Source organism: Akebia trifoliata, chromosome 4 (genome assembly GCF_017979445.1).
Source record: "Akebia trifoliata isolate Shusen 1 chromosome 4, ASM1797944v1, whole genome shotgun sequence".
Taxonomy (NCBI): Eukaryota; Viridiplantae; Streptophyta; class Magnoliopsida; order Ranunculales; family Lardizabalaceae; genus Akebia; species Akebia trifoliata.
Genome location: NC_141378.1, coordinates 3,233,802 through 3,261,490, shown reverse-complemented (window position 1 = coordinate 3,261,490; position 27,689 = coordinate 3,233,802). Strand labels below are relative to the sequence as shown.

Here is a 27,689-nt window from a genome sequence, read left to right as displayed (position 1 = left end):
AACTCAAGCCCAATCCAAGAAAGGGCGGCTAATTCCTCGTCAATACTAATTTAGTAATGATGATGACTTATATAAATATAAGCTGTATGTAAAAGAAATGTAAAATTTATAATTATTTGTCCTAAAATTATATATTCAAAGTCCATGTGTACAAAATTATAAGCAAATCAATAAAAAAAAGGACGATGATTGACTAAAATGTGAAATATGAATTACGGACGAGAAAGAACAAAAAGATATTTTAAAATTATACAATATTAAGTTCGGGTTCGGGCAAATTGGACAACTCGATGTCCATGCTTGAACTTAACCCGATTTGATTTGGTCAATATTTTTTCTACTCTAACCCCAATTAATTGAACCAAAACCCGACCTAAGGTCAGGTTGAATCATTGGGTTTGGCCTTGTCCGGCCCAAGTTCCAATTATGTCGTGGGAGAGGCAAGAGCACTCGGGGAGAATTAATTAGGCTGTCTATATATTTTATTGGTGTATCACATAAAAGTTCACCAATTAGTTGTCGCGGGTGGGGCTGTTAATGGATTGGTTCGTATAAATCAGGTTGATTTGCTACCAATCCGAAAAGGGCCAGATTGGATTCAGAACTGATCTGATAAGTATCGGATCGGGATCTTAACATATCGAATTTTTTAAAACTTCAATTTTAAGATTCAAATCCGATCATACAACAATTGGATCGGCTCAACCTTGAATTGACATACAAAATCTAAACAAACTTCATATATTTAAACAAATATATAATATAATTTCCAACACTTTATCAGATCGGGACATGGTTAACCAGATCCAATCCAGTACGATATCAGGTCGGAATCTTATCATATTGGATCCTAATCAGTATCTAAATCATTGATCAAGACCTGAAGTTATCCAATAGGAATGAATCGGATTTCGGGTATGATCCGATCCTGCCCTAGCTGCGGGCTTGCGGCCCATTTCGGCATTAAAACCTACCAAATCGAACGGTAGATGTCGCTTTCACCACTAAAGTATCCAGCATCAACGGTGTTTACGACGTCTAATAAAAGCACCTCTATTTAGTTTCCCACATCATATCAAGTCGTAATGTAGTGGTCCCACCCGAAGCACTTTAATTCGGTAGCTCGCAAATTGTAAATTCTCCACCATATTTCCCTTCACCCTGTCGTTGTTTCTCATACGCAGCAAAGAAGGAGCGAGGGATTCTCCTCGCCCTGGACAAGGTAACCAAACAATAAGTCTCACCTTTCGCTTCTCTATCACTAGGGTTCTTCGTTTTCTCTGATCGTTTTTGATGAAACCTTGACCAATTGGCTTCGATTGCTAGGGTTAGGGTTTCATTCCCAAATACAAATCCAACTTCAATTTTGATATCGATTTCACTCATGTAATCATGTTTGCTGTTATTAAATATAATAACCCAACAGAACCCTAATTTATCGTCTAGATTCTGGAAATCTGCAAAAACAGCCTTAGGAGTCCGATGAGATGACTATTCTTCATTTGTAGCTGAATTTGATGCAAAAAACGAGCTTTTGTGCTAATTTTTCAAAGTTTAACTCTTCTTCATTGCTGCATGCAGTTCTAATGAAATGGCGTCTTCACATCATGTCGAAATGGAGGCAGCAAAGTTTCTGCAAAAACTTATACAGGATTCGACAGACGAGCCTGCGAAATTGGCCACAAAACTTTACGTGGTTCGTGTAACTCGATTTATTAATATATTAATAAATATATGTTTTGATCTGATGCAAATATTATGCTCATGTGTTGTTTTTATCTTTTTACGAGTGTATCAGATATGTCAACACATGAAATTGAGTGGGAAGGAACAGTCATTGCCGTATCAAGTGATATCCAGGTTAAGCATTTCTAATTTGGTTCAAAGTTACTAAATTTTGGTTCTAATTGTAATTGGGGTTATAATCCATAGTTGATAATTTCGGTTTAAGAGCCATGGTCGGTCGAGTGTGTGGCGATGATGCTAAATGTATTTATGATTGAACATTTCTGTAAAAATTGTAATGGAAAATTCAAAATTATGGTGTTGTCCACACAGCTGGGTGGTCATTGGGTTTTGTGTCCCAAGGATCATGCAATGGGTTGATTCCATCGACTGTTGCATTCGAGTGAATCATCAATACAAGTGGAGATGATTCCCTTAGGACAAATGCTAAAATGCATTTAATGCACCTTTAAAACCCCTTCCTCCAATATGTTGTTTTCTCTTAGGATCCAAAATGGCCTCAAAAGATTATTTTGGAGGTGCATTAAATTCGCCTTAGCATGTGCTCCCAGGGTACACGTTAATAGCACTCCCCTTTTTATTATATTTGGGTTGCAAATGAAGTAGCAATGCTCTCATCGTGATGGTATGTCATTCATCTATGAAATGGCCTCCTCTGACAGCCATTCCACTTCACTAAGATGATATTTGGGTGACCCTTTCAATACGATCCCTTTCGGTTTATATATATTAGCGGTTTACCTGTGCCTATGTCACTGACATCCTTTTTCGGTGAGGGGTAAAAGAGGAAAGATGATAAATTTAGAGGGCTATTATTGGAAAAAGGGAGAAAAAGAGGAAATGCAATATAGAAAGTTGTAGGGGTGTTGTTGGAAAGTGATAGAATAGAAAATGCAATGCAGTTGGGGGTATTATTGGGAAGGGGAAGAACAGAGAAGACAAAGGAGAGGGACAACCGCCCTCAAGATACCTTATATATGCGATATATATCTTGAGACAAAGAGGTTGGAACCCACCGTTGTGTTTTATTATGTTTATATATAACTAGTTGTCACATGGTGGACACAGACAAATGCCGAATGATTTGAGGAGATGGAATAATTTTATGTACTTATTCACATTTTCAAACTCTCTTTTCCGACCGTATGTATTTTGGGTAAATTAAAAAAAAAAAACACTGGTCCAATTATTTTGGTGCCTCTATAGCCCAAGCCACATAAGCAAACAGTCCCTTAGATGAAGTCTTGGCAGAGTTGGCCACTATTAATGCATTATTATACTCTATTGTTTGTTGGTCTCATCATTGGCGTCTCCTCTAAATTGTCAAGTTGTCATGTGTCATTTAATGTTTTTATTAATTGATAAATTGGAAGGCTTTCATTATACTATTATTATTTTTTTTAAACTTTCCCCGATTGTCTTAACTTGTTATTATTCATGTCAGGGCTATGGAAACTGTTATCAATCAGCATGGACTTGATATCGAGGTTTTGAAATCTTCTCGCCTTCCTATGACGGGTGGACCTCCAATAGGAGATCCTGGGAATGCAAGGTCATCGGAAAAAGATGCACCTAACAATCCAACACAGTTAGGTTCCACTGACATGCCTTTTAAAGGCACTCCCGTTGGTGCATGGCACGTTGGATCAAGTAGTAAGCCAAAAGAAGAAGTTTATGGAGGATCCGTACAGAGTATTGGGAATTCAAAAGATTCTAAATCGGTTTTATCTGAGAATGAGATGACCAGGCATGAAGCAATTAATCCCAACAGACCACCTGTTGGGCCAAGCAGGGCAGACAGTACCGGACATGATACTTATCAAGGGGGACCTGTTTCTCAGAGAAGTATTAATTTATTCGAGCATGAAAGTCCATCTAGTCTGGACACCCGATCTGCAAATTCACAGGATAGGTCTGATACTACAAAACTGGATAAACAAGGGCGTAAAAAAGAAACCAAAAAAGCCAGTGTTAAGAGAAAGAGGGGAGATTTAGCATCGGTTGCAGATGCCAACTCTGACAGCCTCCAACAATCAGATACTCTCAATACTGGATTTAAACAAAGGAAGGTGGGGAAGGTGGTGAACAAGGGTGATCTGCAGGGCCATTTTACTGTTAAAGGTGGCCAACTTACTCCTGTAAATTCCGTTCAGAATAGTGGTCAAATGGAGCATCTTCAATTGTTATCTAGTGGGACGGGATCGGGTTTTAGAGGAAAGCAAGAGAATCAGAGCAAACTAAACACAATACCCATGACTCCAAGTTCAAAACATCTTGAAGAGGGGGATGTTTCTGGTCAAAGTACTGCTAGCATACAGAAAGGTGGTGTGTTTCCATCTGGACATGATAATGTCAATCCTAGGAGTGTTTGGGATCAATTTAAAGTGGGTTTATCACCAGAAAGTTCTCAGTTTTCTAGGTTTGCACCAAATATTTCAAGTGGTTCGGCAGCAGATATTTCTGTTTCCCATCTGACTGCTCCATCTCTTGGAACCAGTAAGGAAGCTGTAATCACTGGAAATGAGACTAAAAGTAGTTTTTATGAAAACAAGGCTTTGGAGTTTAGTGGGCAGTCCTCCGAAGGAACAGGACTGGGTAGGGCTAGTAAGTTTTGGCAACAAAGGGGTCCTTATTCAGCACAGAAAGTTGGAGATGATTCTGTTAGCAGTGAGGCTGCACTTGGGGGTCCTGGAAGATCATCTGTAGCCATGAATAATAATGTCTCCCAGGGTGTAACCGGAATCTCAGGTGGTATTGGTAAAGTTCATGGAGGAATCCCTGGAACTTTTAGTCCATTTGCAACGGTAAAAACTGGTTTCTCTGCTCCATTACAGTTTAACAGCTCATTTGATAACCCCCCCCCCCCCCCCAAGAATAATAATAATAATATTATTATTATTATTTCATTTTGCATGACCTTTACTAGGGCTTAAAATTAATTTTTTTTGCCACTTAAGCCTTGCCTATGTCCTGGGGCTAAACCGCATAGGCCCCACAAGAGCTTTTAAAAATCGTGGGGCTGCTGACAGTTTTGAAAGCTTTTTCTCAATGTGTTTGCTATAATGAACTGCGCTTGATAATGTGAAATGATTCAATACGCATGTAGTTTATGTTCTTTGTGCTTTCTGGTTGGCTCATCTGTAATTTATGATATTTGATAATGATGATTGCATATAAGTTCCGGATGTTGTTAAAATTATCTGTCTCAACAGGGAAGTGGATCTCAGGGACCACAAAGCAAGGAAAATCTTGATGCAGGAAAAATTCCCACGTCCCAGGCTACTGTCTCCTCAGGCATGCCTTTTAGAGAACAACATTTGAAACAGCTCAGGGCTCAATGCCTTGTCTATCTAGCGTTCAGGCATGTTGCATCCCTTTTTGTGGCTTCTTAAATTATGGAGACTATAAATAACCATTACTTCTGATCTTATTTTCTCAGTACTTATATTTTAACTGCAGAAATGGTTTGGTGCCGAGGAAACTACATCTTGAAATTGCACTTGGAGACAGCTTCCCAAAACAAGGTAGCTGTAGTTATCCGATTATTGAGTTATCCTTGTGTGTCAATAAGCTCTTTCATTTAATTTAATTGTCAACAAACAGGTGGCAATGCAGATGGATCTTGTCGAGAGCTGAATGAGCACGAAGGAAAAGAACAATCAAATGATATAAAGGAAACTGAAAAAAATCCTCCAGGTTCCTCATCTTCTGGAAATCTAATGGAAATTGATCCATTATCGAAAGGCATGGAGAACTCAAAGAAGAAGAGTAATAATAAAGATTTACCATCTGACCGGTCTGCATTGACAGAAGAAAGAAAGTGGCATTCAGCTATGAGAAGAAAATCTGAGAACGAAATGCATCCCCAGGAAACAACAGAATCACAGGTAGCCCTAACTACTGTCTTGGAGCCCGACTCCCTACGTAATAGTGGAAGGTGTTCATCTGAAAGTAATCACGATAAGGATAGTCATGTTGGAAGGATGAACCAAGTCAATTCTTCTGTACTGGGCATGCATAAACAACTAAAACCTGAGATGACTAGTTTGACAGGATTTGGCACTCATAATGAGGCTTCTAAGGAAACACTATCAGCTTCCATGTTTCTGCATGGAACAGTGCCAGGAAATATGGGTAATTCTCCAAGCCTGTTTCAAACTCATTCCGATGGGGAGAGAGCAAACAAATTAGTTATGTCAGAGTCACCTGTTGTGCAAGCAAATCAACATGCAGATAAATACCCTTCTGGTATTTTGGTCAAAGAGCAGATTAAACATATGTCGGTTAAGGAAATTGAACATTCAAGGAATGTCTATGGTTTACCCACACATGTTTCTCAGGTGGAGAACTATACTTCTAAATCAGAGTCTATTATTTCTAATAGCTTCACCGATGCTTTTGTTGTTGGTGGGAATCATGGCGTTCATGATCAAAGGCTTTCTGGTACTCAAAAGCAATGTGCTTCAGATGTATACAAGATGGTTACCCACGATGATACATTGAAACAAGGAAATCCAGTTTCCGTTCTGGGAAAATCTACTGAGCATGAAGAGGAAAACAGGTCAGTATCAATAGACATGCCACCTTCACCGAAGTACACTACATCAGAGAAGTGGATCATGGATCATCAAAAAAGGAAGCTTCTTGAAGAAAAAAATTGGGAGGTAAAACAGAAGATGACAAGGGATAGAATATCAGTGTGTTTCAACAAGTTAAAGGTATGCTCTGAATATGTTTGGATAATATTTAGCACTGTGCTCTTTCATGTGCTTTTTCCCTGTTATTTAATTTATAATTATCATTATTTTTTAAATTTATCTCAAATTTATAAGCTTTAGGATAACACTAGACACCATGAGATTCGATTATGATACTTGATAATAGAAGACTTTGTTGTTAACTGTAATAACTTTTCTTGCTTTAATTAAAATGTATGTTAAGATTACCTCAGATATCCACAAGATGTTTGTATATATAAAACTTGTAGTTATGCCCAAATGACATCATTACTAGAAGTACACTGGTATTCGTTTTAAAAAAAAAAAATAGTATTTTAAATAAAGTATCTACAATTGAAAAATTGGCTGAGATCGTAAGTGTAACACTATAATTATCTTGAGATGTATTAAGTAGTAGTTGGATCACGTTGATTGTGAAACATATCTCTCATTCATCCTTTTCTGTCTTGGTGAATGGACTTAACAATTAGTTTTTCTAAGAGTTCGAATTTTTGGTGCGGGGACGCCCTCAATCTGGATGACTTGGCTGAGGCGGCATTAAGATGTGAAATAGGGTTGTTCCTGGTATCCTATCTTGGTCTACCTCTTGGAGCAGCTTATACTAGTAAAGCCAATCGACATGGTCTGTTGCCATCTTGCCATGCCTGCCTAATCCTATTGCCTTAGCTTGGTAATGGCCTGAAGGCTTCTGTTCTTTGGAAGGATTTAGCCACAAAATACGCTATTTTTATTGTATTGTGGAACTGATGTTTATAACTAGCTTACATGTTTTAGCAAATTTCCGCTTTAAAGTTTGCTAGTCTTTTTTGTTTTTTTGCGGGAATAGAATCATTTTTTTAATTTATTTTTTAAAGTAAAGAAAAAGTTCGTTTCAGAGTAGTTTTTCTGCTATGGATCATTAGTTTGCTATGCATGGGCACCATTGGAAAAGACCTCTGTGACTTAGGGGTATCAATCTTAACACTACCTGCTAACACTACTTGCAAATGACACTAAATTAGTGGGTTTGGGTCCTAATAGTGTCAACCTGTCTAAAATGATTATTAAGTGGGTCAGGTCGGGGTTAGGGGCGTCAACCCGCTTAACCTGTTTTGATATGTTTAGTTTTTCTGTCATTATCGTGTAGTTTTAAACATATCAACAATCATTTGAGAATTTTTTAAATTATCCATTTTTTTGCTAGAATTTTTTTAAAATTTTTATAGGTAAAGATAATTTCCTAAAACTTTTTCATAATATATATATAATTTTTTTTTTTCAAATTCTATAAAATATAGAGGGTGTTTTAAAGATATTTTTCAGTTAATTAATGGTTAAGTTTTTAGTTTGGGAAAGAAAAAAACACTTTTTGTACTAAGTTATTTATTTATTTATATTTATATTTTTTTAATCTGTTTTTTTTTTCATTGAAATTTAGAGGCATGGAGTGTTTGATTCCTAATATGGTGATCCATGTAGGCAAAACAACCCTTCGTAAGATTTAAGATCTTACTAAGTAAGGCTAGTATGTCTATGTGATAATGAAATTAATACACTTTGCTTAGCCAATAATAAGAATAATGAAAAACACTTTCCTTACTAAGTTAGTAAGGAAAGTTTTCTGACCACATCACCTTATGACATCCAAAAACATGATTTGATGCCACATGGTTGTAAAGGACTAAATTATATGAAGTTTGAAACTTTTTTTTTTTCAAAAAGTTATTTTTCATCATTGAACTTACTTTATGGTTTTGTAACTTTATTTTTAGTAATGATATTTTATTTAGGTGATAGAAATGGAACTTATTTTTTCCAATAAAGATTAGAATTTTATTAAACGGGTTATATATGAGTTGGGTTAGGTATACCTATTTATAAATAGGTTGGGTTTGGGTTTAAGTTTTTGACACGATTATTAAATGGCTCAGGTTTGGGTTTGGTAAATTTTCATAATACCCTTACCTCAACATGGCACGACCCGACCAATTTGCCCACCCCTATTGTGACTTCCCAAGTCTCCTTGTTTGTACACCATTGTATTTATGTTATGGGTAACTGTTAGTATGGATCAAGTGTTTCAAAAAACCTTGTAAAATATTATTTCAATGTGATTATTATCCTAGATACTAATGCAAGTTATGGTTGGACAGACTACAAAAAGCTAACAAGAGCTGTGTTCATCTGAAAGAACCTCTTATGCCCTTGGGCTCTTGCCAGTTCATATCATTGCACCTCACGTTCCTGGGGACTAGGGACTCCTTTATAGTTTTAGGGTTCTATTGGTAGATTATTTGATAACCATGTTTTAACATGGGAAGCTCTAGTAACAATTGAGTTCTAGGTAGGGGCAAGTGTCAATTTCTATGGAGAACTTCCTTGGAACTTATCAAGATATTAAGCTGAAGTACCTCATAATATTTCACTTCATTTATTTATAAAAAAATATAGATGCATAAGGTGTTTGTTGTTAACAATCATACTTCCTTTTGAGTAGGAAGTAATTTCTTTTTCATTGTCTTTCTGTTTCTTCATTTAACTAAAGTACTGCATAAACTATTTTGGCATATCTATTACTTATAGGTTCCTTCCTCAATTCTGAAGGTTCGTGCCCTCTGAGAATTTTACAGATATTCTTACAGTTATCTTGATAATCCATGGTTATCTTTCATTTAGATTAACACTTGTTGTGCAGGAAAATGTGAGCTCATCTGATGATATTTCAGCCAAGACAAAAAGTGTTATTGAACTGAAAAAGCTTCAGCTGCTTCAGCTTCAGCGCCGTTTGCGGAGGTAATGAACCTTTTTTTTTTATAAAGATGAACTTGAAATCTCTCAAGTCTGTATCTTGAAATTCTCCTGGCAAAGTATTTTTGACCAGTGTTACCTTAGCACTTCCAATTTCCAAGTTTTTGCCATGCCAGCATGCTGACACGACACAAAACTTCATGGATCACCATGAGATTTCTAGGCACTTTCCACGTATGGTAGAACCAGTTTTCTCTATTTGAATTAACATTAAGAGTGTGCATCTTGTACTCTATTAATTTGGGTAGCCACTCAATTCAAAATTTCCTTCATAAATTATTAGATCACCACACAAGATCTGCTGTAACACAAGATAGGTCTACCTTTGAACACCTTGACAAAACACCCTTGCCATGTGTCATGGTAACACTGGTTTTGACACATCATTCCATATCTATTGTAACTGAGTGTCCTGGATTATATTCATTTTGCTATATATATCTATGTGACACTACATTCATTTTGTTTGAGCAGTGATTTTCTGAATGATTTCTTCAAACCTATCACATCTGATATGGAGCGGTTGAAATCAATTAAGAAACATAGACATGGAAGACGGGTAAAACAACTTGAAAAGTTTGAGCAGAAAATGAAGGAGGAGCGACAAAAGAGAATTCGTGAGAGGCAGAAGGAATTCTTCAGTGAAATTGAAGTTCACAAGTATGTAACTCCATGTTCAGTATAGTAACTTCGTTTTCTTGTGCCCATTCAGTGGAGAATTGTTTACAGCATTCCTTTTCTTTCCTGTGAAATTCTTTTAGTGGAAGGGCATGTGCTGTGCTTTTGGTTTCCTTTTTCTTTGGTAACTGATTGACTTTCATTTCTACCATTTAAAGTACTTTTACTTAATTTTCTTAACAGAAAAAAAAAGACTTTCAGTTAATTTATATATTTTTTATGGCATGTGTTAAGCGCAATTAAGTGTCATGATTGCTTGTTTACTTACCTTCTAGGGAGAGACTGGATGACTGGTTTAAAATTAAGAGAGAACGCTGGAAGGGTTTTAATAAATATGTGAAGGAGTTCCATAAAAGGAAAGAACGGATACATCGCGAGAAGATTGACAGAATCCAGCGTGAGAAAATTAACTTATTAAAGAACAATGATGTGGAGGGTTACTTACGGATGGTTCAGGTCCAGTTAAATTTCCTGGTTTTTAATGCTTTAAGGTAGTATTATATTTCTTCTTTCTTTTACTGATATTTCATCCTCTTATAGGACGCAAAATCAGATCGTGTTAAACAACTTCTAAAGGAGACTGAAAAATATCTTCAGAAGCTGGGCTCTAAACTACAGGAGGCTAAGTCCATGGCAAGACAGTTTGAGATGGAAATGGATGAGAACCGGTCTGCAACCATTGTTGAGAAGAATGAGATTGCTGTTGAGAATGAAGACGAAAGTGACCAGGCTGAGGCATGTTTTGCCTGTTATGCCTTTTTATAGAGCTTCCTTTGTTGCTCCTCCATCTAACTTTCAAAAATTTTCTTTTGCAGCATTACCTGGAAAGCAATGAAAAGTACTATTTGATGGCTCATAGGTATTGAAATTATATCTTTATCTCTCCTTGAATTTGATGTCATGCTGTACACTGGCCAAGATTGGACAAGGTTTATGTCATAATGTTTGACTGGACTATGGATTGAAATCCTTTACCTTTCCTTTTTCTGCACCAAGAAAATCTGGGCATGTTCTAGTTAAATACACTACCGTACAGTTTCTACTTTAGTAGTTTTACTTAATTGTTTCCGTTTGGATATCATATAGTGAACATTATTTTCTGCAGTATAAAAGAGAGTATAGCAGAGCAGCCAGCTGGTCTTATTGGTGGAAAATTAAGGGAGTGAGTTGAATTTCTTCTCCACCAGATTCTCCTGCTATTTTTCTCTTGGATATTTATTCTTTAAATTTATTAGCATGGATTACAAGCACAAATTTTTTCTAGAACCCTCTAGCTTTATTCCTTTTACAATACATTGTTTTTTATATATAGGTACCAAATGAATGGATTGCGTTGGTTGGTTTCCCTCTACAACAATCATTTGAATGGGATTCTTGCTGATGAAATGGGTCTGGGTAAAACTGTTCAGGTATGATCTGATGAGATGAAATCATAAAAGCATTGGGATTTGTATACTAGAAGAATAATCTGATATCTGTGTTTTTTGCAGGTTATCTCTCTAATATGTTACCTAATGGAAGCAAAAAATGATAGAGGACCTTTTCTGGTGGTAGTACCATCATCCGTTCTATCAGGATGGGTGTCAGAACTTAGCTTCTGGGCCCCTGGTATAAACAAGATTGCATATGCCGGCCCCCCTGAGGAGCGGCGTAAATTATTCAAGTAAGTGCATATTAATATGAAAATTTTGCTCATCCTTTTTTTTTCCCCTGTGAAAATGACTTGAAGTCTCCTTTTTTACTGCAGGGAAAGGATTGTTCAGCAAAATTTCAATGTCCTTCTGACAACTTATGAGTACCTGATGAACAAACATGATAGACCAAAACTTAGCAAAGTACATTGGCATTATATTATAATTGATGAAGGTCATCGAATAAAAAACGCTTCTTGCAAGCTGAATGCTGACTTGAAGCACTACCAGAGCACTCATAGATTACTGTTGACTGGAACACCTCTACAGGTAGTATACTCTATTTGAATTCAATTTCAAGAAGTGTGAACCCATGTGCTTGGGCTGGATGGAGGCTCAAGTTTTGTTCATCATTGTCTGTCATTTTTATCTGTTGTATCAGCAGCTTATTCATCAATGCCGTCGATTCTCCCCTCAGCCTTCCCCCCCATCACCACACCCCCCCACACACAAAGCCAGATTTTAGTTATTAATATGCCTGATGATCCAGTTTTGACATTATTGTGTAGAATAATCTTGAGGAGTTATGGGCGCTTCTTAACTTCTTGTTACCAAACATTTTCAACTCGTCAGAGGATTTTTCTCAATGGTTCAATAAACCATTTGAGAGTAATGGTGATACTTCACTAGACGAAGTAAGCTTTGATCTTCTTTCTGTTTACAGCTGTAGTTAACTTTTTCTCTTTATAATTAAAGTATCTTCTATGACTAATTCCTTTTTAATGCTCATCAATGAGTAGGCTTTACTATCCGAGGAGGAGAATCTTTTGATTATAAACCGCCTGCACCAAGTTCTTCGACCTTTTGTACTTCGAAGGTTGAAACACAAGGTCAGAAAATGATAATTCATGCTTATACCAAAGCCAAAGGTTTATTTTATTTATTATTTGTACGTATATTTTTTGCTAGTTGTGTTTCTGGGAGATACGGGTATATGTGCAAGATTTGTGGTGAGTTGATGGACCATGTCCTTACCCACTGCTCACTTGCTGTGGACATTCAGTATCAATTTATGTCTTTATTCCACCTATCAGGATGCTTTCCTGGATTGGCCTATCCTTCTTCGAAGGTTGGAGATCATGGCTCTTTTGCCTATACCAAAAAAAAAAAAAAAAAAAATGAAAAGAAGAAGAAGAAGAAGAAAAAACCCACTTTTACCGTGCGTCTTTGGAAGGAGAGGAATAATCAAGTTTTTGAGGGAAGGAGCAATCGCTTCAATAAGTTATTTTTACCATCATTGGTTTGATATTCTTTTGGTATAAATTGTTTAAAGAATTTAGGACTTTCCTTTTTGATGGTTTCCTGTTTAGATGTGACTCTATTTGTAGGCCTAGTTGTTTAGTCCCTTCTCTTGTATTGGTTGGTAATCTCGACCGCCGAATTTTCTTGATTTTAATATAATGCACTTTGTAGCTTTCAAAGGAGAAAAATCGTAATTCCAAACTCCCTAGGCATTGTGACAGCAATACTTGCATGGGTGCTTCAAATCAATATCATCCCCTTCCCCTCTTTTGAATAGGTACCTTGTCCTCCAGAAAACTAAATACCTCCCCATTCTTTGATGGTAGGGTTTCTTATCTTTTTACTCTTGTAACTTGCCCCAAGTGGTAATCCTCATAATTCAATTTGGGAGATCTATAGAATTAATAAGATCACTTAAAAATTATCACATGTCCACAAATTTGTACTGTTTATCTGGAATTATACTTTTTTTTTTTTTCAAAAGATAAAATTTAAACATGTGAAAATGTTGCTAAACATAGACTGATGCAGGTTACCCATTTGATTCCTTGGTTAATTCACAATAATGATCCTGTTATTTAATGGTTTTAAGTGATTAATGTATTGTGATTAATGTAAAAGAGGATAAAGGAGGAGCATTACGTCGGTTTGATAACCAATATAAAAACTTTGGCATCTCCTTACATGTATTCTGATCCTTGTTTCCTTGGATTTGGATAGAATTGAATGAAGGAACTAGGATTTTATGAGATTTTGACAATAAAAGAGTGTGGAAGTTATGAATTATGATACATGGCTTTCTGTAGTTACTGAAGGTCAGTGCAATTGTTGGATTTATTAACCTGCTCGTATGATTGTCTGTATTTTGCTTTTTGGTCATTTCCTTGGGCCTCTTACCTCAATATTTTCTACATACGAACTTCTTGCTTGTTGATTCTACCTCATATGTGAGAATTCTGTCGGTGATCTGCTTCAACAATCATCACTTACCCCAATATTTCCGTCATTTCTAGTTACAAATTAAGTTTATTATTTTTGTGCAGTATGTTCCTTAAGATTATGAGAATTCAACATTATCTATACTTATTGAATTCTTAACTACTATTTTGGTAGGTTGAAAATCAATTGCCTGAGAAGATTGAAAGGCTTGTACGATGTGAGGCTTCTGCGTATCAAAAGCTTTTGATGAAGCGGGTTGAAGACAATCTTGGTTGCATCGGGAATTCCAAGGTTTTTATGTGATAATAATAATAATAATAATAATTATTATTATAATTTTCAAGTTTCACATAGCATCTGGTCACTATTTTAGGTCACTTGTTTTCACTTTGTAATGAAGTGCATGCACTCCTAAACCTATTTATACTATGCAACCAGGGCCGAGCAGTGCACAACTCTGTGATGGAATTGCGTAATATATGCAATCATCCTTATATCAGCCAGCTACATTCTGAGGAGGCAAGTTCTTTTGTTGTTCTTCCAAGCATCTTCTGCTTTTAGGTCTCATACTTGTTGCATCTAAATCTCACATCTTTGCATCTTCATCCCCATCTTGTTTCTGGTAGGTTGATAATTTTATGCCTAAACATCATCTGCCACCAATTGTGAGGCTTTGTGGAAAGCTCGAGATGTTAGATCGGTTACTACCCAAGCTAAAAGCAACTGATCATCGGGTATGTGGAATTGGAAATGCATGTGTTTTTGTAGATAGGCCAAACTCATTGGTGAATATGCTGATACTGAAAGTTGCTTTCATTTGTCATTTTTGTCCCTGAAGATATATAATCTAAACACGTGCTTTGGAATATTGACTGTTTACTTTTTGAAGAGCTCTTTTTTTTGTTGGGAATTTTAGATGTTTTAAAGATAGGATTTTAGAGTAGGAAAGTGGAATCATATCCGGTTTTGGGAAGATTGCTGGTGTGCATATCTCCTATGAAGCAGCACTTTCCAAATATTTACTCTGTTTTTTCTAAGAAAAACCTTTTGTATTTTTTGGAAGGTATCTAAGAAAAACTTATCGGTTTAGTCTTTTATAGTTTGGCCTGTTAGGATTTTGGATTCAGGTGGAATTTTAATAATTGTGAAGTTGAGTCTATTGCTTGCTTTATTGGTCGGATTTCGGCCTCTTCTACATCTCATTTTAGTGAAGAACGTCGGGTTTGGATGCAGAGTCATGGTTGAGTCCAGGGGTGGATTCAAGAAGAGCCCAAGGTGGGCAATTGCCCCCTTCAATTTTTTTTTTTTTTTGTAATTTAAATAACCCCTTATATTTCGGTGATTATTTAATATACCCCCAATGTTTTCAAGCTGATGATTCACCCCCTTTGACCATGTTGCCCCACTCCCTCCCCTTTTAAAATTTTTGCCCGCCTCCAAAGTTTTGGGTGATTTAGAAACCTATCCACCCTTTGGTGAATATTTGGGATAACCCACCCATGTTTTTAATTGATGACATTACTTCTTTGACTTTGTTGCCCCCTTCCCCCCAAATTTTTTGGGTACACCCTCAATCAAATTTGAAAATATTTAAGCTATCCCTATACTTTTTAACTGGTGACATGTCCTCTTTGTCTTTGTTTTTGTTAGTTGCTATTGGCACCTCAACCTTTACTTATTACACCTCAATTAAAAATAAAGAAAATAAGTGAATGGTTGATAATAAGTAAAAGTTGGGGAGCCAATAAAAGCTCTCTTGTTTTTTGCTCTATTTTTTGGGTTTAGGATTGTATGTGAGCCTAATTATAATTATAAACAACCACTGAAATTGTTTGAACAACTGTTATAATGTTTTGTAATGTTGAGGTTATAATTTGGGCCTAACCTTTGTACTGTTTTCAAGAGTGTTTTAATCTTTAATTAGGGTGTGAAATAATGTAAGAAATTGGAGTGCAATAAGTAAAAGTTGGGGTGCCAATATCAGCTCTCTTGTTTTTCTTTACTACAATAAAGAGAAAATGACCTAAATACCCTCATTTTCAACTTGTAACAAAAATAAATCCATAATTGTTTTTCCTAAAATTAATCATTGCCAAGCTCTTCAACCTCTACTGTAGAATTAATTTTAATTTCATCTTCAATACATCATTCGAAACATCACCTTAATCCCTTGTCGAAAATCAATTTTTCTATTAAAAAACGCATAGTCTTCCAATTCCATGATCGTGTCTTGTTCCTTAGATTTGAAGATTAAAGTAGATTAATCTTATGATTGAAAATTGCAGTAATTTTTTTTTATTTAAGAGGTTGAAGATGACTTGTGTTGGGAAGAGAAGTCAAAAGTTTTTGGTTTCAAGATGAAGACGAGGGTAATAAAATCATTTTGCATTCTTCTATTGGAGAAGACCCAGTCAAGGGGGTATGTAGGCATTTTGGTGAATTATTGCGATACCTTATGCTTTTAAAATGATTACATTACCCTCTTTACTTGGGTCTTCTCTTATAGACTAATGAGAAATGATCTAAATGCCCTTTCAACCTCTGACCAAAAACCATTATTCTCCCCAAAACCAATTATTTTCGAGCTCTTCGACTTCACCATTAGCTATAGTTTACACCCCCCCCCCCCCTCCCCCCTCTTTGCCAAAAAATCCTGGCTCCGCCCCTGGTTGAGTCATTTCAGTTGCATCATTCTAGTAGTCTCTACTCCCTAATCCATTCGTTCAATTCTGACTTTCCAGCTACTGTTATGTTGCTTTTTTCATCTGGTTTGCCACCCGTAGATAGGATTTTAATGGTAGATCATATCATTGCTCGGAGTATCATATGTGTGGATTTCTGTTACTTGTGCAATGCTTGTGGCAAATCAGTTGATCGCCTTCTCATTTATCATCTGTTTGCCCGAGCTGTCTGGTCTCAATTGATCTCTCTGTTTCACATTCATTGGGTTTTTCCTAGATCTATTCTATCATTCTTTTAGAGTTGGCAGTCATCAGACTTTTGTTTCTGAAAAAAATATTTTATAGAGTTTGATGCCTTTTGCGGTTTGTTGGGATATATGGAATGAAAGGAATAGTTGGGTTTTTGAGGAGAACCCCATTCCTAAGGTCATCTACAACATTTAGGCCTGATTATATTTTTTTTGATAAGTATAATATATTGAAACTAAAAAAAAAGATACAAGGAGGCCGAGAAAGCCTCGAAAAAGAACCGAAAAGAAAACTACAACATCAAAGATTACAAAAAGAGTTCCATCTAAATACAAAATCATCAAAAGTAATTCCCAAGAATTCTATGTTCTGCTTGGACCAAAGATATAAAAGACCTAAGATCTCCAAAAAGCTTGCATGCGTACTAGTAGTCTTATTGTTGAACACCCTGTTATTTCTCTCATTCCAAATCCCCCAAGCAATTGCCGCTGGAAGCAAATCCCACAAGAACCGTTTTTTGGAAAGAAAAGCAATACTAGTCCATTCTACTAACAATGAGGAAAACTTATGAGGGAAAACCCAATTAATATGGAAAAGTCCAAGGAAAGTTGACCAAATATTGTAAGAAAATGGACAATGAATTAAAATGTGATCAACCGACTCTCCTTCCCTCATACAAAGAGGGCAACAATTAGGAGTGATCCAACCCCGAACAATCAAATTGTCCAACGTAAGAATCCTACCACGGGACGCTAACCAAAGAAAGAAGGAAATTTGAGAGGGAACTAACTTGGACCAAATGATGGATCCTGATTATATTTGAGAGCTTCTATTGGCACCCCAACTTTTACTTATTACACCCCAACTAAAAAACATGAGTGAATGGTTGAGAATAAGTAAAAGTTGGGGGTGCCAATAGAATCTCGTTTTTTGCTAGTTTTATACGTTTTGGGTTTAGGATTTTATATGAGCTTAATCATAATTGTAAACAACTACTGATTGTTTGAACGGGTGCTATAATGTTGAGATAATATTTTGAGCCAAACCTTGGTAATGTTTGAAGAGTGTGTTTTAATCTTTAATTGGTGTGTGATAAACAATTTAAGAAATTTGGGTATAATAAGTAAAAGTTGGGGTGCCAATAGATTTCTCTTAGATTTTGATTATGGGAATAATGTGTGAGAATTTTATGTTCAAGTGGGAGCTATTTTGTATGGGCAGCAGTAAGCCTCTGGTATCTATTTTGTTTCTTGTTTCCTTTGGTTGTTGTCTCTTGTTTCTCTTTTCCTTTTAATCAGGTATTTCCTCTTGACCGCCTTGGTTATTTTCCATTGGTTTTGAACTTTTAATTAATCCTTTACCTATCAACAAATAAACTTGAACCTCAAATTTCAAGTGTTCTTAAATTTGTTCATGTTTCGTTTTGAAGGAGAGTGTGTGGTTCTTTGTGTTCTGTATTTACACCTGTTTCTATTCATGTAATGATTTTTCTTTATCATGAATGTATTCATACTTCAACTATTGTATTTTTGTCTTCATCATCATCTGATATTTCCGTTGTCAGGAGAATCTGCACTCTTTGGTGTATTGAATTTATATTGTATTCATATAGGTATATTTATTGAGAAAAGATCTTTTGTTTGTATAATTATGAGTCTGAAAGTGTCTCCATAGCACGTATTGAAATTGCTAGGTAAATTTTAGAAGATTGTTGTCATTATGCTGTTTCGTACTCGTAAAGAATATCTTTATGAACCTTACAATTGAACTATTTAAAGCCCGATTCGACTTGAATCCTACTCACGATTTTTTTATTTGATTCATATACATTGGCTTGTATTCATCTCTATCTGGAACTATTATTCTGCAGGTTCTTTTCTTTTCAACAATGACTAGGTTGCTTGATGTTATGGAGGAATATCTCCGCTGGAAACGTTATGGCTACCTTCGGCTGGATGGACATACTTCAGGAGGTGATCGTGGAGCTCTTATTGAGGAATTCAATCGACCAGATTCTTCTGCTTTTATTTTTTTGCTCAGGTGCCAAATGTTTTCTATTGATTCCAGATGTTTGACAAAGTCTGGCATCGAGGCAACTTTACTTATTTTTCTTCCTTGACACCATAAGGCTTTCAATAAGCTTCACCTACACTAAAAATGTTTTGTTACATGGTTGAAGCATTCGAGCTGGAGGCGTCGGAGTGAATCTTCAAGCTGCTGATACCGTCATCATATTTGATACTGATTGGAATCCTCAGGCAATCTTCTGCTAGGAATTTTTTCAGTATGTAGTTCCCATGTGAATTTATTCTGATGATTGTTGGGTTCTTGATGGTGTTCCTTCAGGTTGACCTGCAAGCACAGGCAAGGGCTCATAGGATTGGTCAAAAGAGGGATGTTCTTGTTCTGCGATTTGAAACGGTAAATATTATATAATAATATTATTTTTAAATTGGGATTGATGATACAGATGCCATTGTAACAAGGCATGGTATTCTTTTCCACTTTTTACATAGAAGCTGTTTTTATATCATTATTACAAATTTTTCTCATGTTTTTTTCCTCTTCATTTGGGCATTATTGTTTGCTTGTTTATTTTATTTTATTTTTTCATTTTTTTTTTGGGTACAAATACCTGCAAGTATTGTCTTTAGTATCACGATTATGTATGGAGTTTATACTTTATAGTAGTCCTATTTTGGAGATTCCCCAACATATGGCCATCCTCTGATCTACTAAGAGCAAAATCATTGTCACATATATTTTGCTTCATGTGGACCATATTTCCATCGGTGCTTTCCTGTTGTCTATCACTAGGTCGGTATTATTCTTATGAACTGCAGGTCCTCTTTTTTCCTGATAACAGATACCTGCAAGTACTCATTCCTTTCAAATTTATTAACAGACACTGTATAGTAGTCTAAAGTTATAGTCATACTTGTTGAACACTAGAGCATCTTGATCTCGTTTATGTTGAGGTTGGCCAAAGGAAAGGTTATAGTCAGATGGCTAGACATGACATTTTAAGACCAACAAAATATAGTTGCTCGGATATGCTGGTACAGTTTAACTCGTTTTTCTTCCTTTCTTTTCCCACTACTAGTCTCCCATGTCTTTGATTTATAGTTACTGATGCCCCACCCCATTTATATTCATTTTTTTCGAATCTTATACTATGAAAAACCTCTGTAATTTTTACATGAAGACCAAGCTAATGGATTGATAATCAGAATGTCTATACAGATAATTTGACACAAAATAATGCAAGCTCCATCCATTGAACATTGCATCTTTTCCCCAATTCTTCTGAATTTATCCTCATTAGAACAACTAGGGTGTCTGGTATCAATTTGGTCTTCAGTTCTTGTATAGTGGTATGGTCTGGTGAGTCAACATTCAATATTTTCTTGAAATATAAACCAATATACAGATTAGAGAAGCAAATGAAGTACTTGTATTTTTAAAAGAATTATTCAACACCACAATGGTTCATTTTGTATGATATGCACATGAATTCACACCAACTTCATTCAGAAGTTTATTAATAGCTATCTGTATCCTTAGGTTTTTTGTGTATAAGATATGGTGGCTATGATTATTCCTTTCTTATTTTAATCCTACTATTTCTGTAATAAGGTTCGGACCGTAGAGGAACAAGTCAGAGCAGCGGCTGAGCACAAACTGGGTGTTGCTAATCAGAGCATCACTGCTGGTTTCTTTGACAATAATACGAGGTAATTTTGGATCCTTGTTTGTTTGTTTGTTGAGTGCTAACACCTCGCTCGGCTCACTGAAAGGAGCGTGGTGGTAACTCTCCCCTCTGGGCAGCATGTGGCATATCTAATCTCAGTAAATATTTTAAATACCACTTTTTTTTTTTTCACACTGATGACATACCCTCAACAATTTTTTTTGAATATTTGTGATACCTCCTTATGTTTTCAAACTGAAGACCCCCCCCCCCCCCCCACCCCACCCCCCACCACACACACACACAATTGATCTTGGTCTTTTCTTATAACCGAATGAAAATTGGCCTCAATGCCCCCATCATCATGGTTTTCATCATCACTGTTGTCATCATCACCACCACCATCTTCATCATCGTTGTCACTATCATCATTATTATCCTCATCTTATTCAAGAGGTATAAGATGACTGATTTTGAGGAGAAAAAGTAAGGGTTTTTAGGTCATTTCCATGTGTCTAAAAGAAGACCAAGGTCAAGGGACATTTGACGGAATGAAAATATAAGGAGCTATCTCAAATATTCTAAAAAAAACAAGAGACACATATAAGGAGGCCCACGTTGAGGATGTTATTGTGGCTGTAAAAGGTTCTCTTTTGTTTGTTCAAAGCTTTTGAGGAGTTCAAGGTGTTGACCACTTTTTATACATTTAGCATTTACCTATAAAAAAAAGTTAATGTAGGAGCGTGGTACTAGCATTCCTCTTTAAAAAAAAAAAATAAAAAATTAAAGATCCGGGTCATAGATTTTCTTGAGCATTTCCCAAGCATCTCTTTGATATCTGCTGAAATATTTCCATTGAAAATTATCACAGTGCGGAAGATCGAAGGGAATATTTGGAATCCCTTCTGAGGGAGTGTAAGAAAGAAGAGGCTGTCCATGTTTTAGATGATGATGCTCTCAATGATCTGTTAGCGCGCAGGTAAATCTGACTTAGAAATTCATATTATATTACGTTTGTGGTATACTCATGCCAGGATGGTAGGATGAGGAGAAGCTATCCTCCCAGTTTTCCTATGTCTTATACATCTAGGGTGGTTGAGACCTGCCTTTCGATAGTATCTGTAAGGAATCTTCTGAGCAAAACTATTTGATTGGAAGAGTGCAAGCGTCCCTTCTATGTACATTTCTTGGATCATTAACCACATTCATCTATCCAATATAGGTTGATAGATCACATGGTTAGAATTATCCATTCTAGTTGGTTTCTGTTCAGGTGATTTCTTATGTGGGACCCTTTGTGGAGTGGGTCTCAATCTTCATGCATATCGTGCTTGGGACAGGAGAGGGGGATATCTCCATGTTTGGTCTTTACTTGACTAGTCTTCCTCACATCAAGATTTTAGTTCCAGTTATTCTATTGATATAGGAACCCCGTCCTTGTTATCTTGTGTTCCTGTTGTCACAATTAACCTTGCTTGCACTTTTCTATGTTGTTAGTGAATCCGAAATTGACGTATTTGAATCGGTCGACAAACAAAGGCATGAAGAAGAGATGGTATTTTTTTTTTTCCTTTGTTTGATACATATAGATTGTCACTTTTCGTTTTTATATGGTTGCAGCAGAAGCTATTGATGTTGGGGGATTTATGTCTTTCTAATGGAGTGACTTTGTGATAACTACAATGTTCCACAGGCAGCATGGCAGGAGTTGGTACTGGGACCTGACAAAGATGGTGCTGAGCCTTTACCTCCAATGCCTTCTCGTCTTGTAACAGATGATGATTTGAAGGCATTCTGTAAGGCTATACAGGTATATGAAGAGTCTAATGTAGGGTTAAAGCGGACAAATGAGTATCTTGGAGGGCTTGATACGCAACACTATGGAAGGGGTAAACGAACGAGAGAGGTTGGTGATTTTGTTGGCTTCTTATAGCCCAAAGAAAGTACCTAGTGCGATAGTCTTTGCCTTTACTTTATGGGTTTCTTTACTTCTCAGGTACGCTCCTATGAAGATCAATGGACAGAAGAAGAGTTTGAAAAATTGTGTCAGGCTGACTCCCCTGAATCCCCAAAACCCAAGGAAGAAGCCAAGGATGCGAGTATGGCAACTGATACCAGTGGGTCTAAAGTGGCTGTCAGTATTAGTGAACAGCCTCTTCCTCCACCACCGGCACCAACTTTGGCACAATCACTGGCACCGGCACCTGCACCAGCACCGGCACCAGCACCAGCACTGGCACCAGCTTTGGCACCATCACTGGCACCAGCACCAGCACCAGCACCAGCACCAGCACCAGCACCAGCTTTGGCACCACCAGTGGCACCAGCACTGGCACCGGCCCCAACACTGGCACCAGCAGCCCTGGCACCGGCAGCCCCAGCACCGGCACCGGCAGCACCAGCACCAGCACCGGCACTGGTAGCACCAGCACTGGCACCAGCAGCAGCGCCACCACAACTACCACCAGCACCAGCACCAGCACCGCCATTTAGGCGAGGGCGTGGCAGACCAAAGAGAGCTACAGTTAATATCTCTCCATCTGCAGTGGTTCTTTCAGAGGCTTCCACTACTGTTGGAAAATTGGATATGGGATTACAGAGAGCAACAATTCCAATCTCTACTAGCACCACTACTCATGTGGGTGCTACAACGGTCAAAGGTCCAAGTGTAACCACACAACATGAGTTTGGTGTAGGGAATGCCCCTGGTCCCCAAACCTCCACTCCTGCCCCTTCTGTCTCCATACAAGTTGATAACAAACGAGGCCGAAAGACTCCAAGTGGGGTGGAAACACCTCGGCCCAGGGGAAAGAAACAAAGTTCTGACCTTCCCACTGCTTTTGTTCAAGACAAGCAAAAGTTAATTAGTAGACCATCTGGACCTTCAAATATACCTACCTTCATTGGTCCCGTAATTGACCCACTTTCCAGAATTCCGACTGCAATGGCACCAGCATCAGATAAGTCTCCAACTTCTGCTTTTACTCAAGACAAGCAAAAGGTGGTGAGTAGACCTTCTGGATCATCAAACGCACCTACTATTGTTAGTTTTGAGGTTAACCCAGTTTCAGGGTTAAGAAAGGTAGTTGAATTGGTTCCAGTTCGAACTCCAATGCCACCCTTTTCTCAAGAGAAATATAAGAGCATGATGCCTGTCCTGGACAAAAAGGAAACGGAGAAGGTAGTTCCTGTTTCTGAGACAAAAGTGGGTCCTTCTACGACCACTTCAACAGCCAAAGCAGATCAGTTAAACTCTTCAGAATTGAAAAGGAACGAAGGTCTGAAACCCAGTGGGATGCATGGTGGGCAAGAACACAAGGTTGATCAATCATCTACACCTGTGATGTCTGCATTGGCACAAGATTTGATGGAGAGGAGAGAGAGGAGAACACTTCGAATGGGGACCACAAATACGATGTCAGGTAAGAAGCGGAAACCAGGTGAAAAATCAGAACTTGGTTCCATACAAGACATCCAGAAAGCTGGACTTGGTAGCACTTCACTTTTTGAAGTTCCTGTGGCCAAACCTGTTGAACCTGTTACATTCCAAGGCAATGTGCATGTCAGCAGTGCACCAGCTGTTAAGCCCCAAGACACGAAGAATCGAAAGGGATTGGTCCCTGCTTCTGCACGTCAAACGAGACCCTCTGCAGAGAAAGATAAGGGTAAGGCACCTTCTGGAGCTAAGCGCGGTCCTAAAAAGAAAGAGTTGGGAGTTTCCAATAGTAAAGTGCCTATTTCTGGAATGAGTAACTCAAGCATGGTCGAGAATACAACAGTCACTGGTCGTGCTTCCTTGGTGGGGTCAGTGGAGGCAGCTAAAAATAATAGTATTGCAGAAGCCACCAGCATTAGTGCTAAACAGGATAATGAAGCTAAGAACGTGGTTAGTGTTACCTCTGGTAAAGCTTGCGACAGCCATCCTGATGTAATATCTGGCCAGAATCCAAATCCAACTGAGAAAACAGATTCTTCCACCCATAGCAAGAAAAATCCAACGGAGAAAACAGATTCTTCCACCCCTAGCAAGCAAAAAATCGACCTGTCAACGGTGCAGAAGAAAGCTACCACTGTCCAAGTACCTCTTCAGTCAAAGGTGGAAGTATTGGCACATGAAGTGGGGTTATCACAAACCCCTGTAGACCCGCCCTCAGGACTGAATCAAGCAAGTGGCGTGGATGTTGGTGCTTCCATGGTGAGTGTTTCATTGGGCCAGTGTCGTGTAGAAAGTAAATATGATGTGTCTGTAGGGAGTGAGAAAGAAGAGGCCAACACTAAGAACCCAACAAATGTTCACTCTGAGCAAGGTTGTAATGTTCGTTCTAATGTAGTAAATCTGCAGGAGCCAAAATCAATTGAAAAATCTGACTGTTCTGCCCAGAGTGAACAGAAATCTGGTATATCAACTATGTGTCAGAATGTTGCCAGTTCCATGGACAATAACCAACCATGTATAGAAGCTAATGAAGTCAAAGAACCAGTTAAGTCCAAGGAGGATGGCTTGCTGTTCGAAGTTGGGATATCTCTTACACTTGCTGACCCCACCTCGTCCTCTGGACAGACTGAAACAGGTGGAATAAATAATGTCGCATCTGTGATGGAGGCCGCATCTGAAACGTGCTCATCAGAAACTAAAAGATGCGAGTCGGGGGTGAGTAAAGACGGGGATGTCATGGATGTGCCTGTAGCGAGTAAAACCTCCACCTCCACTGAAGGTTCCATAGCCCATCTTTCAGATGATTTGAAGTCTACGACATTATCTCTACCGTCTCCAGTTTCCAACCTGCCAATAGAAAGCTACGGAACTCCGTGTGCTGAAGAAAGCCCTACAAAGGCACCTGAGGATAAATATCCTACTGAAGGATTGACAGAGGCTACTGCTGCTCTCACTCCTGAAACGAACGCACAAGTTAAGGTCGATGAAACCCAAATTGAACATGATTCCATATCCTTTGAGAACTTGGAAGATTCAGGACATATTGGCCAAACGAAGTCTCTTACAGAAGGTAATATGGTTCTTACTTACTCTCTTCCTGTTGATGCTTGCCATAATGAGAAACCCATTGCTCACTTTGTGAAAGGAGCTGTGGCTCCGAATGATTGGTATGCAGGTGCTTCTAGCATGAAGATTGAAGTACCTTTGGAGTCTAAAGGTGTAGAAGAATTTCCAGTTATGACTGTGAACGTTGCTGGAAACGACCCACCATTTGTTTTGGAGGACTCTTCACAATCTGAATCTACAAGGGACCTTCACTTGGTTGAATCTTCATTGCCAGTTGATCAAATTACAGGAGACGCCCCAACTTCTGAATCTGAAATTAGCCACTGCACTGAAGTTTGTAATGCTGGGCCTATGAATGTGGTTAATGTCAAAGCAATCGAGCCTGTGGTCAAGGACCCAGATGACACCATCAGCAGGCATCTTGAGGTGAAGGAGAGAGTAATTCTTTCCGAAATCAGCGGTGTTTGTACCGTAGACCCCTCAGAACTAGCTGGCATTGTACCTCTTAAAAATGCTGAACCCAACCATGACAAATCTGAAGAGGCAAAAAATGCTTCTGCTATTGATTTAGTTGCAGAAGTTGGGTCTGCTGCTGGCATGGTTTCTGAGAAATCATTGGAACCAGATAATGCTGCAGCTGTATCTTTATCTGTCCCGCTGCAACCAGATGAACGGATGTCCTATGCTTCTGGTACTGCTGATCCAGCTGATGATATTGTAGGTCCCTTGGGTTCAGAGATTCCAGAAAAAGCAGATGATTCTGAGAAACTTGGAGGCAGTACTATACTTGGTGAGAGTGAAATATCAGATGTACCTAATACGGCTTCATCTATCTCTGCATGCAACCTGGTTCCCAAACTGGACAAGCTGATCCCTGTAGACTCTCTAAGACATGAAACAACTACTGTACTTGATCAGAGCAGAGTAGCTGATCAGTCTAATGTTGCACCAACTGTGTCTCCATCTGGTCCGATTCCTCAACTTGATGAGCAAGTCCTTGATTCTACCGGTAGTCCTATTTCTGTTGATGATTCTGTAGCAACTCTGGTACTTAGTCAGAGTAAACCACCTTGTCTTCCTGAGATTGCCTCAACTCTTTTGTCACCTGGGCAGACCCCTCTATTTACTCAGCAGATCGATCCTTCTATCAGCCATGGTACAGGTGGAGAGTCCAAGGATTATGTGAATCCAGAGAAAGTGGATGATTCTAATGTAGAAAGGGACTCCATGGGTCCAAGTCATGTTAGGGTTCCTGATCTTGGTGGTATTGCACCGAATGAACCAAATACAGTTTCTTCTGATGAGGAGAAGTTGCATGGTCATACATCGGAAGCTACTGACCACCTGATTTCAGAAACCATGTGTGCTAGTAGTTGTGAAGATAAAGAGGCTCCTATATTAGAAACTGTGATCTCTGTTGCTGTTGAATCTAGTAGTTCAACACCTGTTCCGGAAGAACCTTGTGAGGTTCAACCCCCAGCAGCATTAGTTGAAAGCAGGAAGGATAGCTGTGATAAGAATCACATTGAAGAAGGAAACCCTGCAGAAATAGAAGTGCCTCAGCAAGTTGTTGCTGATGCTGGTGAGGGTTGTACTATTGCAGGAACACCTAATGCTTCAAATGCTGATCTGCCCGAGCAAGTTCTAGTTGATGTTGTTGAGGATTGTGAAGCTGTAGAAATACCAAATGTTTCTAATGTTGTGGAGGATCCAATGGATGTTCCACAGATTGGCGGGGTTGAAGAAAAAGAAGCATCAGCAAGAAACACAAATTCATCCTCGTGAGGTGTAGGGGAGGATGAGATCTTGGAGAGGCCAGAGCTAGCATGGCATCAGAAAGGAACCAAAAAGAGTAATGGTATATATGAGTCCAAAGACTTACTGTATAAATAATGTAGATTTTGTTTAATTGTTGATGTAACTTTGTTTCTGTAAATGGCTCTGCATAGGGCTCTCTTGCGTCGACATGACTTGGCATTGGCAATTCGATCTGCTGCTGAGTTTCTGTGACAGTGTTGACAACCCGTATTGTTGTTTATCTAAATGAAACAAAGATATTTTTTAGGTCTTTTCCTGCAAATTTGCTGTAGTGATCTTTGATGTTTGACCTCCATTCTTAGGATAATAGATTTCCAATTAAGGTTATCTGTTTAGATACACAATTTGAATTAGGATTTTTTTCTTTTCTTTCTGTAGTTCTATTTTCATTAAAGAATCACATTTAGATCTATACTATTAAGAATT

The 27,689-nt window shown here is 38.0% G+C and overlaps 1 protein-coding gene across 1 annotated transcript; it reads left to right on the top strand.

The window, feature by feature from the left end:
• The first annotated feature begins 1,072 nt into the window (after positions 1 to 1,072).
• On the top strand, positions 1,073 to 27,525 carry SYD (P-loop containing nucleoside triphosphate hydrolases superfamily protein). The gene is made up of 30 exons (XM_086438420.1): positions 1,073 to 1,222; positions 1,582 to 1,696; positions 1,799 to 1,860; positions 3,191 to 4,550; positions 4,959 to 5,107; positions 5,206 to 5,270; positions 5,350 to 6,464; positions 9,160 to 9,257; positions 9,747 to 9,932; positions 10,226 to 10,406; positions 10,491 to 10,685; positions 10,766 to 10,809; positions 11,056 to 11,112; positions 11,263 to 11,359; positions 11,441 to 11,613; positions 11,698 to 11,911; positions 12,151 to 12,276; positions 12,382 to 12,471; positions 13,997 to 14,113; positions 14,261 to 14,341; positions 14,449 to 14,556; positions 18,623 to 18,792; positions 18,932 to 19,010; positions 19,099 to 19,173; positions 20,389 to 20,486; positions 21,315 to 21,422; positions 21,941 to 21,998; positions 22,137 to 22,349; positions 22,440 to 25,449; positions 25,555 to 27,525. The coding sequence occupies exons 2-30, from the start codon at positions 1,592 to 1,594 to the stop codon at positions 27,228 to 27,230; spliced, it is 10,110 nt and encodes a 3,369-aa protein (XP_086294546.1). The 5' UTR covers positions 1,073 to 1,222; positions 1,582 to 1,591; the 3' UTR covers positions 27,231 to 27,525.
• Positions 27,526 to 27,689: the final 164 nt, after the last annotated feature.

What these genes read in the sequence shown, in the direction of transcription:
- SYD (XM_086438420.1), top strand. Translation starts at nt 1,592, where the DNA reads ATGGCGTCTTCACATCATGTCGAAATGGAGGCAGCAAAGTTTCTGCAA. An exon ending in GTCTGGGTAAAACTGTTCAG is followed by an intron (nt 11,360 to 11,440) that starts GTATGATCTGAT and finishes TGTTTTTTGCAG; the next exon opens with GTTATCTCTCTAATATGTTA. An exon ending in AACGAAGTCTCTTACAGAAG is followed by an intron (nt 25,450 to 25,554) that starts GTAATATGGTTC and finishes ATTGGTATGCAG; the next exon opens with GTGCTTCTAGCATGAAGATT.